Consider the following 16027-nt stretch of genomic DNA (forward strand, 5'->3'; position numbering starts at 1 on the left):
GATTCAGTGCTTGTAAAATACTACTGTAGAGTCAGATCTGCTTTCTGGCACGCAAATGCAAAAGGCAGCTCTCAGAAGAGGCGGTGAACCTTTAATCTGCCTGCTTTGGAAACCACAACCATCTGATACTGTTGCTTATACCTTGATGAGTAAGGCTGCTCAAGCTGAACACAAAGGCTGTAGCTGCCCTTGAATGGCGTTGCCTGTAGCCACACTCTGTACAGACACCGAGCACCATCACGGAGCATGGAGGAGGCACTCCAGTCAGGAGTAACAAGCACCAGCTGGACAACAAATAACCCTGCTCAAAACAGCTGGAGTAAGCACCCCTCTCAGAATTTGCCCTCAGTTCATTTTCCATACTGACCATCCCACCTATTTCGGACACCCCACGTGTGCTATGCAAATGACACTGATTACTGCATCTGCCTAATTAATAATAATAAAGTTACATTTTTGCAATAACAACAAAACAAAGTTTTAAACAAATATCTGTAAGGTTATATTACAACTATTTCACAAATTTGTGGATTTTTTTTTTATTACCTTATTGGACAAGAGGCCATTGCAGACTCTATCCAAGGTATCTTGGATGCCAGTAGTCCAGATATTGCCATTTCCCCCTGGAAAAGCTTTTGGGCAGTTTACGGTACTAGCTAATTCAAGATGTTGTACAGAAAATGCCATTTCATTTGATCCTGTATGTGCTACACTGAATTCCTCTGTTTCAGATAAAATTTCATATTTTGCAAAATCCAAGTCACTAGTGTTTACAGCAGCATTCATGTAATAAACATCTACATGAGGAGGTGCCTCATCCACACAATCCTCCTCTACTGTTGTGACTTGCATTTTAGTTTTTTCATGAACTTCATATGCATTTTCCATTTCATTTTTGCCAAGGCTAATACCTCTTCCATCACTTTGAAGAGGATCTTCATGTGACAGAGGTTTCTCTTTGAAACCTTGTAAGTGAGAGTATTTCCCCCCAGTCTCTTCCTGATCACTCTCACATGTCTGTGCATTGCTTTGTTTTACTTTTCCAGAGGGTAAAATGTCATGCAAAGCCAATCTGCAGCTTTCTTTGACAGCGACATTTGTGCTTGCATGCAGTGGGGTTTGCTGCTCTCTGCAAATTGCTGGGATATGTGGTCTGAACTGACCTACTGCATGGATATCTTCTGCAGAAGATAGACTCGGTATTTGAGTTTGATCCCCTGCTAAGAGTGTATCTTGTTTATCTTCTTTTTCTGTTGGAGGGCTGCATAAACCAGAATCATCCTCTTCCGAAGTAAGAGAATTCGTACCCCATTTACATTTGTCCAGTCTAGCTGCTTCTGACACATCAGCAGTTTCGTTAAAGGAGCTTTCACTTTTATTAGTGTAATCTGAAAAGTTGGGTGGAACAAGCATTCTCCACGATCGTCTGTGCTCCTTCTTTTCTGTGTGAGACTTCACTTTGGGTAATCCAGTTGTCCGAATTATATCACTGTTCAGTTTAAGAGCATCAAAGATCATTTTTTCATCTAACTTGTTACCTTCACGGCTTCGGAGCTCAAAAACACTGGAAGAAGTAAGGGCACCATTGGAGCACAAAGTGCTGATGTCCAGTGTTCTGTGACTGTATGGTAAAGTCCGGTCTGTGAAATGCCTTGAAGAGAGGCTGCCCTTGGAGCCCGAATCAATCTGTTCATTCAGCCGCACAGTGTCATAGATAGACCTCTGGGGAACGTAGCAGTCCTCAATATTTAGATCTTCATCTTCTTCCCCTTTGCCAACACATGGAGGATTCTGGCGTAGACAGTCTGGCCTGCTAAGTGGCTTCCCCATCTCCAAAGTATTCACACAAGTACACCACTATACCTCTATTTTCATGGATTCAGATGAAACATTAAAAAAACAATAGCAATCTGAAGAAATAGTAAACTTGCCCTTAGCATAAGATGCATAAACACAAAATATACATCATAAGATAAGAGGCGGCTGAGGTCATTCATAATCAGTGCATCCGTTTAAATGTGACTTTACCTGGATGTGAGGTTCCACACACCCCAAAATATAAAGTGCTTCAGTTAGAAAATAACAGAAACTTTCCAATGTCACAGAAAAACAAATTATAGCAAAAACCAGCAGTAGCCAAATACTTTAAACATTCAGTGGAAGTCTTCATTTATTTTTCCAGGTCAGCATCTGTATCTAAAATCTCCCAAATAAGCCTTCCAAATGAACAGGCATTACAGAAGGCAGTACATTATCTTCTGTAGATGACTGCTTAACTGTAATCCATTTAACTGGTTTGCAGGGTCCCATCTCCTTTATAAATAAAACACGGTGCGGCAACTTGTAAAGACAGAATCCACAGTGGCCTATATATAGCTCTGACCAAGGCACGGAGAAAATCTTGGGGTGCGGGGGGGGAAAATAAGTTAAATCCAGAACAGTAAGAATAATAAACCAGTCCTTTACTTTTTTGGCAGTAGCTATAAATAACCTTGATCTGAAAGGCAGCTTATCCTCCTCCTGTACCAGGCTTGTCTGTAGTGCCTCCACAAGTCCCAGAAGAAAACATCACTTTCTAGCAGCCAAGCCAATGCGTCCTCTGAGCAGACCGTCGGAAAACGAATGTTTCAGACCGATTCTCCCATCCTGGAGAGCTCTTTAAGGCAGCTGCAGAGCAGAGCAAGCGCGGCGCGTCCCCCGAAGGCACGGCAGGTTTACATTCGGCAGGTCCCGACTACAAGCTGCAGCTAGCGGGCTGCCCTCACTCCCTCCTCCTCATTTCTGAAGCGCAGCTGCGAAGAAGTAGGCGAGGGAGGGAAACCCCCGTCGCGGAGCGCTGGCGCGTCCCGCCCGGCGCGGCCGCCCAGCGCCCCGGCTCGTCCCGCTCCGCGCCGCCGGGAACGCCCCGCTCTGCTCCCCCGGCAACATCTGCTACCGGCCCGCCCGCTCCCGGAGCACCGCTCGGGGGGCTCCCCCCGGGACTCCCCTCCCTCCGTCCCTCCCCGCCGCCTCCTTATCTCCTCAGCCGCCCGCCCTCGCCTCTCGCTCGGTGCCGCGCAGGGGGCAGGCAGGGGCAGGCGGAGGGAGCATCGCCGCCCGCCCGGCGCTGACATCACTCCCGCCCCAGCCCGCTCCTGAGCGCTGGGGGAGCGGCCGGCACGGCTGCTTTCCCGGGAGAAACTCTGGGGAGGAAGCACCGCTTTGACCGCCGCCCGCACCCCATCATCCCGCCCGATAAAGCCGTCATTTCAATGGACGCCTCCAGACCAAAGTTACGCTGGAATTTTACCTGTGTATTATTAATAATAATAAAAAAAACCAGAGTCGTCCCATGTTTAGATTAGGCGTTGGAATAGTTGCACATTGCTCCATCGGACATGCAAAGTGAGACGCTCAGTCCAGTTTTGACTCTCTTCAGTCTGGTTCCTGACTCTTAGGCAACAGCTTAGGGTGGCATTGGCTGAGAGGGCAGCCACCACCTGAACAACCCAGCTCCCACCAAAAGAAACATTAAAGTATTGGAAAAAACCTATCTATATCTGCAAGACTTTTTTTCCCCTTCTTTATTTTGTTTTTAAATGGGATTTATTGCAGGCCAAAACCAGCCTATCAGGACAAAGATTCAAGTTTTGGACATTTATGTCTTTTAAATACAGTTCAACACTTTGCACCTACACTTCTAGCTCATAGTCATGGAGATGAAGGGTTGGGAGACTCACAGGTAACTCACCAACACTACAGAAGGAGCTGCCATGATCCAGCAGCTCTGCTCCAGTAGAAACCATACCCCTAATGACCTGAGGTGCTTGTGTGAGTGCAGCTATCAGTTACAGGGACAATTCAGACCTCAGTTTAAGGACAGCATATGGCACTTAGTGCTAAAACAGCACAGTGCATTCACTACAATCAGCTGGAGCTTTCCACATTAAGCAGCAAGCAGGATACACTGTATGCAAGAAATACAAACACACCACACTTCATGTTTATTGATTTGCTTGATAAACAGTCAGCTACATATCAAAACACTAAGGTCATGCAAGACAAATTCTCTTCCTCCTCTCTGGTGAGCAGCCATATAACATTGAAATTATGCCAAACAGATATTCACCTCTGGATTCTCTACCTGAGAAGATACTATAATGGCAAAGATGAGAAAAGCATTTAGAGGTCCTGTCATCATAGCTATTCTCACCCAAAACACCCACAAACAGATCCTTACTGAATTGAGAAAGTGCTGCACCATTTTGTAGGGGAAGTATATAACTGAAATTAGTTTGTATTTGTTCAACAGTAAATTTTATTAACAGATAAAAAATAGTTTACCATTTTTCACTGTTTATACTGAAAAATTTCATATGACAGATCAGTCACTGTCATAGACAATATTTCAAAAAAAAATGTAAATAGTTGCTTATATTACCTTTTGCTTTTCAACAAAGGAAGGTTTTAGTATCTTATTCCAGCATTTGTAAACCAGTGCATGGGTTATGCAACATTTAGCTCAATAAGAAACCTCTGATTATTCTTTCAATATTATTTGCCTTCAAAACAAAAATCAGAGGACAGACACACAAAACTAAGAAAAGACATATAGATGTGGCATTTAGGGACATGGTTTAGTGGTGGACTTGGCAGTGCTGAGTTAATGGTTGGGCTTGATGTTCTTAAAGGTCTTTTCCAACCTAAATGATTCTGTGATTCTATAACATAAGCCAATTAAAATCTTAGTTCAAGCTCATTGGCAGGAATACTCAGGCTAGCTAAAAATTCCCACAAAGCCCAAGTAGACAGCAACCTCTAATTACTATATCTACTTTTGTTCAAAAAATAAAAGCAAAAATCAAATGAACTATATACTGATGAAAGCTGTAACAGTGCCATGTTGGTTTTACTAAGAAGAATGCCTTTTAATGGCAGTACAAAGAATTGGGCAAAGGTTTCAAGAAAGATTCAGCTTTGGGTTCTTTCTCTATTTCAGAAAGAAACTAGCTGCAAATGCTGCTTCCACTGCAAAAATCTTAGCACTGTGCAGCTTACTGAAACCCAGAGTGTTCGGTTCAGTCCATTTGCACAATTCTTTTTTGTTTTGCTTTTGAAGAATGGTGGCGGACTCAGTGTACCTCAACAAACCTAATTTACTGAAATTTCCTTTCAGGACTAATCTACACATTGTGGTACAGACTTTGGGAAAAAAATGTCTTACAAACCTGAGTGAATTAGCAATTAATTTTGTGTGGTTTATATTGAGACAAATTCTTCATTTGATTATACTCTTCCTGAAGTGAAATAAGAGACATGGTTCTACTTTCAAATTAACTACTCTGGAGATTTTCATTTACAGAAAGCAAATTTTGTATCTGCATTGTAAATAAACATTGTTTAACACTGACAGTAAGACTCTATACTGACTGGAATAAGTAGATTACAAAGAAGAAATATAAATAAAACAAGTATATGCATATGTATTTTAGATATACATATACAATTCAAGGCCAGTTGTTTTTAATATGCATTTTGACATCGTGTACTCTTTGTACATGAAAATTGGTCAAACCACATAAACCACCTCTGGCCTATTGCACGAGATCCTTCCCTGAAGAAAGTGAAGATTTCATGCGAATACACCTATACCAAAGAACAACTCTTATCCTTTACTCTTGAGGAATAGAAGTTGATTGTAGTTGACCACAGAAGCTAAAGCCATAAGGAGCCAGACTGTGTTTTTGTGGCCACAATCACATTTTCAGGTTGTGTGTGTTTGCGTACATGCACAAACATGAGTAAATACACCACAAGTGGAGCAGGATTTGTGGGAGCCAGTCTCCCTACAGTTTGCTGCCTCAGGTAGAAGGGTAAAGAGTATGAACAGGTAGATTACGTACTGTAATTCTGATATGTCCCAGTAGCACTGACATCAAGTATTAGGAAAGTTGATCCTTATCCTCCTGCTATCATTCTCCCTTCACTAACTATATCCTCATCTAATAAAATTTCCCATTCTGGTCTCCCTATTTCCTTTCTTCAAAGGCTCCTCACTCTGCTGCTTTATTTCTGCATTTGCTCTTCATTTATTTAAACAACCCCTTCATCTTTCCATCTTCCTCTACCTCCTGTTTAATGGCACTGTGTTTTTACTCATAAGCAAAAGCATGGCCTAAAACAGTTGCTTCAAGCAAAACAGATCTCTAAGCTTATAAATATCTAACATAAATACAATCCCAGAGCAGACTTCTGGATATAAGCATGTTGCTATTACTGTTCTTCTTTGTCTCCTCAGGTTTTTTGGTCTTCTTACCATACAAGCTCTTGTGTTGTGGGGACACTGTCTCCCCACAAGTCTGCACAGACCAGAGAAGACCCTTACTCCCAACCTGTACAATTGCTATGTCGTTTTCAATGCCCTAACAAACTACATCACTGAGATAACACACAGGGAACTGGGTTCTTCTACCATCTGTTCATCAGGCTGCAAGCTCCTAGAAGCATTGTTCTTTGTAGACAAAGAACCATATATTAACAAAGACCTGAAGCCGAACCTAAAGTCTGAAAATGTAAGAAATGTGGTAAAATCTCAATCTGGCTACAACTGAAATCCTGTACAGTCAGTGTAGGTAAGAGCAATCACAGCAGGAGCTGTTGTTATTTTCCAATATCCAAAGTGTTTTACAAACCATATACAAAGAAAAGCCATTTGTTTCTTTTTGAATTTGAGACAGACTGGCATACAATTTTAATCCTCCCAGTCTAATGGAAGGATTTACTATGTAACTATTTGTTCAACATTTTCATCTCTATTTATGCATTCCAAAAGATCATCAAAACTCACAGTAACTTCCATTCAAAATTCCCAGATGAAAGTTTTCTGGTTTAGTTTTCCTTTCTTAAATAAGCAAAATGCACCCTCTGTTGGGCCAGGCATGTAATGACTGGCTGCACAGAGTGTCTAAGCCTGGTGTTAGTACCAGAGGACAATGTGAGAGATGCCTGCGTAGGATGCAAGCAGGTGAATGATTTGCTGTGCTTAGCGGCAGAGCTCAAGGAAGAAGTGGAGAGGCTAAGAAGTATTAGGGAGAGTGAAAGGGAAATAGACTGGTGGAGTCGCACCCTTTTGACCCCAAAGAAAGTCCAGCAGGAGACTGAAGCCCTGCCCCTCCTACCATCAGGCAGATGGAGCAAACCAAATAGATGGGGGGAATGGAAACAGGTCCCCAATTGGAGAGGTAAAGGAATCCCCATCATCTCCCCAGGTGCCCCTAAAGAACAGGTCTGAGGCCCTGGACCCAGAGAGTCAGGCAGAGGGCAGTCAAGAAGAGGGTCGGTCTAGAGGGTCTGCAGGTTGCACCCCATCTACCGGACGGATACAACCACAGCTATAAGGGAAAAAAGAAGGGTAGTTGTAGTAAGTGACTCCCTTTTGTGGGGAACTGAAGGCCCTATATGCGGACTGGACCCATCCCGCAGGGAAGCCTGCTGCCTTCCTGGGGCCTGGGTGAGGGATATTAGTAGGAGACGCCCTGAACTAATCTGGCCCTCTGCTGCTGGTCCAGGCTGGCAGTGATGACATTAATGAAAGAGGTACCAGGCTAATTAAAAGGGACTTCAAGGCACTGGGTTGATTAGTTATTAGTTAATGGGACAGGAGCACAGGTGGTGTTCACCCTCAGTTCCTGCAGTAGCAGGGACGAATGAGGAGAGGAGTAGGAAAACTCATCAATAAGTGGCTAAAGGATTGGTGCCACCAGCAGAATTTTGGTTCTTTCGACCATGGGAGCCTGCTAGAGTCAGATGGGCTTCATCTATCTAACAAGGGCAACAGGACTCTAGCCCATAAGTTGTCAGCGCTGATCAGGATGGCTTTAAACTAGGTTTGAAGGGGGAAGGGGTTGAAATAAGGCTTTCCAGAGATGAACCTAAGAGTGGAAAGCCAGAGTTAGAAGTGCTATCAGCAGCCCAGCTGAAGTGCATGTACACCAATGTACACAGTATGGGTAACAAACAAGAGGAGCTGGAAGCCACTGTGCAGCAGGAAAGCTGTGATGTAGTCACCATCACGGAAATGTGGTGGGATGACTTGCATGACTGGAGTGCTGCCATGGGTGGCTACAAGCTCTTCAGAAGGGATAGGCAAGGTAGGAGAGGTGGAGGGGTGGCTCTGTATGTTAGAAAGTCTCTTGACTCTGTAGAACTTGAAGTCAGTAACGATAAGGCTGAGTGCCTGTGGACCAGAATCAGGGGGAAGGCCAACAAGGCTGACATCCTGGTGGGAGTCTGTTATAGACTGCCAAATCAGGATGGATGAGGGTGATGAATTATTCTGCAAGCAGCTGGCAGATGTCTCAAAATTGCCAGCCCTTCTCCTTGTGGACAACTTTAACCTGCCGGATGTCTGCTGGGAACTCAACACAGCAGAGAAGAGGCAGTCTAGGAGATTACTAGAGCGTATAGAGGATAATTTCCTGCTCCAGCTGATAAATGAGCCTACCAGGGGTGGGGCCTCACTAGACCTGCTCTTCACAAACAGAGAGGGAGATGTGGTGGTTGGAGGCTGTCTGGGGCACAGTGACCATGAAATAATAGAGTTTTTAATACTCAAGGACACAAAGAGGGCCATCAATAAAACTTATACTCTGGACTTTTGGAGGGCAGATTTTGGCCTACTAAGAAGACTGGTTCAGAGGATACCTTGGAAACAGCCCTTGAAAACAAAGGGGTCCAGGAGGGATGGACATGCTTCAAGAAGCAAGTCTTGAATGCACAGGAGCAGGTTGTCCCAGTCTGCCAAAAGGCAAGCTGGCAGAGAAGACATCCAGCCTGGCTGAACAAGGAGATTTTGAAGGAAATTAGGGGAAAAAAGAGAGCTTACTGACTATGGAAAAAAGGACTGGCTACTCATGAAGAGTTTAGGAATATAGTTAGGTCATGTAGAAAGAAAATTAGAGAGACAAAGGCACACTTTGAACTCAATCTAGCCACTTCTGCTAGGGATAATAAGAAGTGCTTCTACAAATACATCAGTAGCAAAAGGAGGGGCAAGGAAAACCTTCCTTCTTTGTTGGACATGATGGATGAGGAAAAGGCTGAGGTACTTAACACCTTCTTTGCCTCAGTTTTCAACAGTAAGACAGGTTGTCCTCAGAACAACTGGCCTCCAGAGCTGGTAGACAGAGACAGGAAGCTGAATATTCCCCCTGTAATCCAGGAGGAAACAGTGACTTGCTGAGCCACTTGGATCCCCACAAGTCTGTGGGACCAGATGGGATCCACCCAAGGGTGATGAGGGAGCTGGCAGAAGAGCTCGCCAAGCTGCTCTCCATCATTTACCAACAGTCCTGGCTCACTGGGGAGGTCCCAGATGATTGGAAGTTGGCAAATGTCATGCCAGTCCACAAAAAGGGATGCAAGGAGGACCTGGGAAACTACAGGCCTGTCAGCCTGACCTCAGTGCCTGGCAAGGCTATGGAGCAGATCATCCTAAGTGCAATCACACAACATCTACAGGATGGACAAGGGATCAGACCCAGCCAGCATGGATTTAGGAAGGGCAGGTCCTGCCTGACCAACCTAATCTCCTTTTATGACCAGGTGACCTGCCAGGTGGATGAGGGGAAGGCTGTGGATGTGGTCTATCTGGACTTCAGCAAAGACTCCCATAGCATACTCCTGAAAAAGCTGGCAGCCCACGGCTTGGACAGGGGCACTCTCTGCTGGGTTAAGGACTGACAGAGAGTCAGGGCCCAGAGAGTGGTGGTGAACGGTGCTGCATCCAGTTGGCAGCCAGTCACTAGTGGTGTCCCCCAGGGATCAGTGTTGGGTCCAGTTCTGTTTAATATCTTTATTGATGACCTGGATGAGGGGATTGAGTCCACCATTACCAAATTTGCAGATGACACCAAGTTGGGGGGGAGTGTTGCTCTGATTCCAATGGGATGAGGTTCAACAAGACCAAGTGCCAGGTCCTGCACTTTGGCCACAACAACCCCATGCAGCACTACAGGCTGGGCACAGAGTGGCTGGAGAGCAGCCAGGCAGAAAGGGACCTGGGAGTTTGGATTGACAGGAAGCTGAACATGAGTCAGTAGTGTGCCCAGGTGGCCAAGAAGGCCAATGGTATCCTGACCTGGATCAGGAACAGTGTGGCCAGCAGGACCAGGGAGGTGATTTTTCCCCTGTACTCAGCACTGGTGAGGCCACACCTGGAGTACTGTGTCTAGCTCTGGGCCCTTCAGTTCAGGAAGGATATTGAGGTGCTGGAGCAAGTCCAGGGAAGAGCAACAAGGCTGGTGAAGGGACTTGAACACAAGTGCTATGAGGAGTGGCTGAGGGAGCTGAGGTTGTTCAGCCTGGAGAAGAGGAGGCTCAGGGAAGACCTCATCACTCTTTACAACTCCTCGAAAGGAGGTTGTAGCCGGGTGGGGGTTGGTGTCTTCTCCCAGGCAACCAGCAGTAGGACAAGAGGGCATGGTCTTAAGCTCTGCCAGGGGAGGTTTAGGCTGGATATCAGGAAAAAATTTTTTACAGAGAGAGTAATTAGATATTGAAATGGGCTGCCCAGGGAGGTGGTGGATTCACCGTCCCTGGAGGTTTTTAAGATGAGACTGGATGTGGCACTTAGTGCCACAGCGGTATTGGATCAAGGGTTGGACGTGATGATCTCAGAGGTCTTTTCCAACCCAGTTGATTCTATGAGTCTATGACTGTTTTCCAAGGTCACCAAATTTTTAACAGCATAGCTTATCGAATCCTGTTATGAAGGTTTGGTTTTATCATTAAGTGTCAATTAATTTACAAGTCATCCAAACATTTGAATCAATATTAGACTGGAATGACACCAAAGCAGCACAGAATATTCGGTGCTACCATATAGCCATTAGGAAATTTACGATCTTCTTCAAACACTGCTTACATCTATACGATTTATAAATCTTTCTAATGAGCACTGGAAATTCATTTATTAGAACCTAAACCAAGCAAATATCTGTACTTCATTTCAGCACCAAAGCTCAGTTAACACTCATTATCACTGTAATGTATTTTTTTGAGCTGGACAAGGATTGCTTACTGGCATATTATAAAAGCTACACACAGAAGCTTTTATACACACAGCACATTTTGGATAAGGATGCTACAGCAAACTCCCAGTATAACAGGGGGCTCATTTTGCCTGTTGTCTTTTTACTAGGATGTTTCTAGGTAAGGGTGGGACTCAGTGAGGTAAAACTGGCCAGCATATCAGAAGACAAAATGGCAAAAAGTAACATCTTAAATCTACATATGCTGAAGCCTATACCCATGTGAAAAAAAAACCCCTAAACTACTCAGATGAGCAAAGTGAATGTGGGCTAGTATGTGAACACTGGGGTCTAAAATTCACACCACTGTGAAGAAAAAAGTTGTGTAATACATCAAATAGAGACAATACACAGTTTCCCAAAAACAGAAAAGGCAGATGGATTACAGAGGGTAACAAGATAATGAAGAGAGGTGAAGAAGGAACTGGGGTGCAGGAACTAGGAGCTGGGATGCAAAGTTTGCAGTATCTGCCAAGCTGTAGCAAAGGAAAGCTTTTCAGGACCCATGAGAAGATACCCATTTAAAACAGATAAAAAGCATACAGGTAGAACAGACTGCTGTTAAACAAGAGTCCTCCAAGGTCTGCATGTAACCAATCTCTTTCCCTATGATGTTTAATAAAGTTGTATTGTGGTAAAATACTTTATAGTAGTAAGAAAGCAATCTTCCTACCTTGAATGTATTCAGCTGCTGATTAATTGTCTCTGTTTCCATTCCAACAGGTCCTTGTGACTCTTCATGTTCTTCGGCTCTCCCAAGCAGATTGGAAAATTCTTTTAGTTTACTATAAAACTCCTCAACACGGCAAATAGTATCCTCTATTTGATCTTCCCTGGCTTTTGCTCTGTCTAGTAGCTTGTTGCATTGTTTATTTAAAGCTTCCAAGTCTCTCTTTATACCAACAAGATCAGGAGAAGCTTCAGCTTCTGTGGCTAGCATCATTTTACAATTTTTATTAGCATTTTCATTATTCATTATAAGATCCTCCAACTTTTTCATGAAATATTTTAAGTCCTCTCTCTGTGATTGCAATACCTTGAGATCTCTCCCCACTGGAGCCATGCTATCAAGTTCATCATCAAACTCTGCAAACTGAGAGAACATCTCTCGGATGCTGTTTTGGAAATGGCCGATTCCCTGAAGTTTTGTCTCTAAGAATGAGCACCTATCTTCAACCTGCTTGTTCACTGCAGTGTATTCTTGCTCCAAAGATTCAGCTTGGAGCAAAAGGTCAGAAACACCTGCTGAATCAGAAGCTTCTACTACCAGGTCTTGGGCAAGCTTTTTTGCTAGATCGACATGAGGCTTTAAAGCCTGCAAGGCTTTCTGCTGGGCCTGCATCATTGTCAGGTGTTTGTTGCTGAATGACTGAGGTCCAAGTGAGTCATGAACTTCCAGATGCTCTTTGGCACTTTTAAGCTGTTTTTCAGTTTCCCTGGATGATTCCTGAAACTCTTTCAGTCTTTGTGCCATATTTTCCAAGCACTCTCTCTTCTTATGTAACTGTTCTGTAACCACATTCACATTCTGATTCAGCACCTTTGTTTCTTCTTGAACAATTTCTTTATCTGTTTGACTTGCCCTGAGCAAACTTTCAGCAGAATTATTTAATAGCTCCACCATCCCATGGTGTTTATCCAGGTCCTTCTGCCATGCCCTCACCTGAGCAATAGAATTCTCTATTTCAATGGGGTTTATGCCAACTTTTAATTCACACAGGTTGCTTTGGCACTTCTCTATCCACGGCTGCAGATTTTCTACATGCTCCTTGTATTTGAGGGCTTTCTCCAGACAATCTGTTAATTTATCTTCTCTTTCTTTTACCTGTTTATTCATTTCATCCCAGTTATTTCTGAGTGTAGCAATTTGGGATTGTAATGCTGCTTTGTCAGCTCCTTGAGTCTTCTGTAAAATACTTTCTCCTTCTGCAACAATTCTTTCATATGAACTAATCTGATCAGTCATTGTCTTCTTAAATTCTTTCTGCTCTTCAATTAGTGATTGCAAGACATCAAGTTTGGCTGACACAGGATGAGCCTGGTTCAGCTCTTCTTTCTTTTTGCTTAGCCAGGTCTGAAAGTCCTTAGACATTTGCTGGAACTGATGAGAAGTGGTGTATGCTGACTGAAGCTGCTGAACATGGTTATCTACAAAAGAGAAGACATTACAGAGATAAATTTTGTCAGATCTGCTAGTATTCAGTGGAAAAAACCAAACTAATATTGATTCTATTACATAATCATTGATGTAAGGAAAGCTGGTCCTTAATATGTGGTGTTTGACTGGCAGACAACCAAGTCAACGAAGCTTTTTGCAAGGGACAGACTCATGCCTATAATACAGCAGAGCAGTGAAGGCATTAGAACATGAATCAAACAAGGTAAGCTTAGCCAATCTGTGTGTACATGAATCCTCTTCAGGCAGATTTTGGGGGTAAAACCACACAATCGTGTTTTATGGTATTATGAAGTGTGAGCACAGGGAATATTAAGTGGTCTAACCTAGTAGTGTCTAACTCATGGCCTGCAGGCAATATGTGTTCTTAGGAAGATCCTTCAAAGTTCCTTGTGACCAGAGGAAATTAAAAAGCTAAAACTGAGGCCGCTAGGGACAACAAAGCATGATATTGCTTGCAGTGTATTACTTACTCAGTTCTGTGTTCACAGCGTAAGGGAAGGCTTCAGACTACAAGCCCCCTTCTGTCACAGGCAGTTTTATACAATTGCCACTGTGTTTCTCCAAGACACTAAGGGGTTCTTGCCTAAAAATTATGATTTTGGCTTACATCTGCCCCAATGAAGTTAGATAGCTCAATGAACAGCATCCTCTTTTGGTATTCTAATTCAGTGAAGATAAGGAAGGAAGAAAGAGATGAGAAAAGCAGCCCTGCTACTGTACTTCAAATTCTCTCCAAAACTTTTCAGTAGAGATCCCAAATAGTGTTCTTACTTTTTCGTGGTATGAGGACTCTCCCAAATTCTAATGTACAACTGCTTGGGGAATGGACTAGATAGAGAGCTGGCATCAGGCTCAGTTAACTCAATATCTCTATCATAAAGTCATGTTTAACTTTATGCCTTAATTACTATTTTTCTTTAAGTAAATACTAACCTGATTTTTGCTCAATATCCTTAAACGATTTTAATATGCCATCTAACTGTCTTGTAAGTTCTGCTTTCAAATACTCTTCCCCAACTAATGTTGACAGCTCTTCACAAAAGGTTTGCGCGGCATTTATATTCTTCATTTCCTGTTCTATTTCCTCCTTCATTTCTCTAGCAATTTCCAGTTGTTGTTTCACAGCATCAGGTTGTGTACTCACAGCCAGGCTGCTGCTTAGCTTATTATCCAAGGCACTTAGCTTATCAGATAGACTTCTGAGTAGATTTTGATACTCCGTGCTTTTCACAATGGCTTGGTCAATTCGGTCACATCTCTTCCTCAGCTGGCCAGTTAGACTGTCCCATTTCTGTGCCACAGCTGCCAGTTGCTCTTTTACAACTTCATGTGAAGGTGGATGTTCACCAGGTCTCTTCAGAATCCCTTCACCAGCCATAGTTAACTGCTCATATTGTGGCTTTCTGGTGTCAAACTCTTTGAGCAGAATCTAGAAAGAAAGAGAATTTTAAAAAGCATTTACCACATGAGAAAAAGAAGAAAAGTGCTTCTGACAAAAATCATGTAGAATTTGTTGCAGCTAAGCTCTCTAATCAATCTCTGAGTTTAAAAGCCAGTGAAATAAATGCACCTTCTACACATGAACTGTGTTGTTTTCAAGCATTTACATCAAAGAACCAGAAAATTCAACCGGGAGACACAACTAAACAATGAATTCTGTTAATATCACAGTAATTAAGTAACCACACCAAGTAAAGTAAGTGCTGTTTAGTTTCAAGCAGTGTCTTCTTTCCTAGACAGTTTTGGTATTTGTCTTAAGATAGAACTTCAAACAAGGTGTATTCTGACATAATACTGCAATGTATTATTAAAGCACAGAAAATACATGGATAATTCACAAAATTACTGAATGTGTACTGTGAGACCTTTAAAGTTTATATCACTGGTTTCTGGTTTTTTTTTTGACAGTAAGTCACAGTGCTTGCAGAAGAAGGGACAAATATAATGTTTTTACTTTACAGAACATTCCAAATCCTTTCTTTTTAAGTCAATTAGGTTGAACTTTTAAGGACTGTTAAGTGATACATTACGGTTTTATGCCATCAGTCTAGATTTTTGAAGCACTTACAAACCAATATTGAGTAATTTTCACATAATGTTAGAACATAGTTCATGTTTTAAGCACTTCATTTTAATCAATAATTATACTACAGCTTTAATAATTTTTTTGCAAAAAATATGGTTTTTCTCATCAGTTTAGATTACCTGGCAGCAATAGAAATGTTTGAAATTAAAATTTCTACATTGTGCAACCTCATCTGATTTCACTTTTATTTCTTTTGTCTGCAGTTTGCTGTATCGTTGTCAGCAAACTGCTCCACTTTTTCATTATACTTTCTTCTGTCTTTTACACCCTTGGCCTCATATCTCTCCACAGTAATGCATTTCACTTGCCTTTGTATTTTTGTTAGCTATTGGCACAGTCAATTGAACAAAATCTCAAAAAGCTAGTTCTAAGCCTCGACTGTAATAAAGAATGACCATAAGATGTCAAATTAATAAAATTCAAAGGGATATTTTCATTCCACTCCAAAAAAAACACACTATGGTCAAAATAAAAAAAAATCTATCAGAGGATCAGTATCTTCTCAACATTTTTTCCTTTAGCTGTACTGATCTCTCTTCACTCCTATGATAATTTTTTCTTGTAATTACTGTAGTCAACTATGACTCAAGCTGATAAACAGATCTAATGGCTCATACTAACCACGATCTACTCTAGATGCAAAACAGTACTTTGCTAATAGAAAATAGCAGAAGAAATGGAAATCAATAATGT

General features: G+C 42.5%; 1 protein-coding gene across 12 annotated transcripts in view; it reads right to left on the reverse strand.

Annotated features, from left to right (window-relative positions):
• DST (dystonin) overlaps positions 1-16027 on the reverse strand; it is a 305079-nt gene that overhangs the window by 69042 nt on the left and 220010 nt on the right. For all 12 annotated transcript variants that reach the window (XM_027695988.1, XM_027695993.1, XM_027695999.1 and 9 more), the window contains 2 exons: positions 14182-14677; positions 11743-13217 (listed from right to left, as the gene is read on the reverse strand). In XM_027695988.1, coding sequence (XP_027551789.1) covers positions 11743-13217; positions 14182-14677 — 1971 coding nt within the window. The remainder of the gene's footprint in view (positions 1-11742; positions 13218-14181; positions 14678-16027) is intronic.

This window comes from Neopelma chrysocephalum, unplaced genomic scaffold, assembly GCF_003984885.1.
Source record: "Neopelma chrysocephalum unplaced genomic scaffold, ASM398488v2 Primary Assembly neopelma1_104, whole genome shotgun sequence".
Taxonomy (NCBI): domain Eukaryota; kingdom Metazoa; phylum Chordata; class Aves; order Passeriformes; family Pipridae; genus Neopelma; species Neopelma chrysocephalum.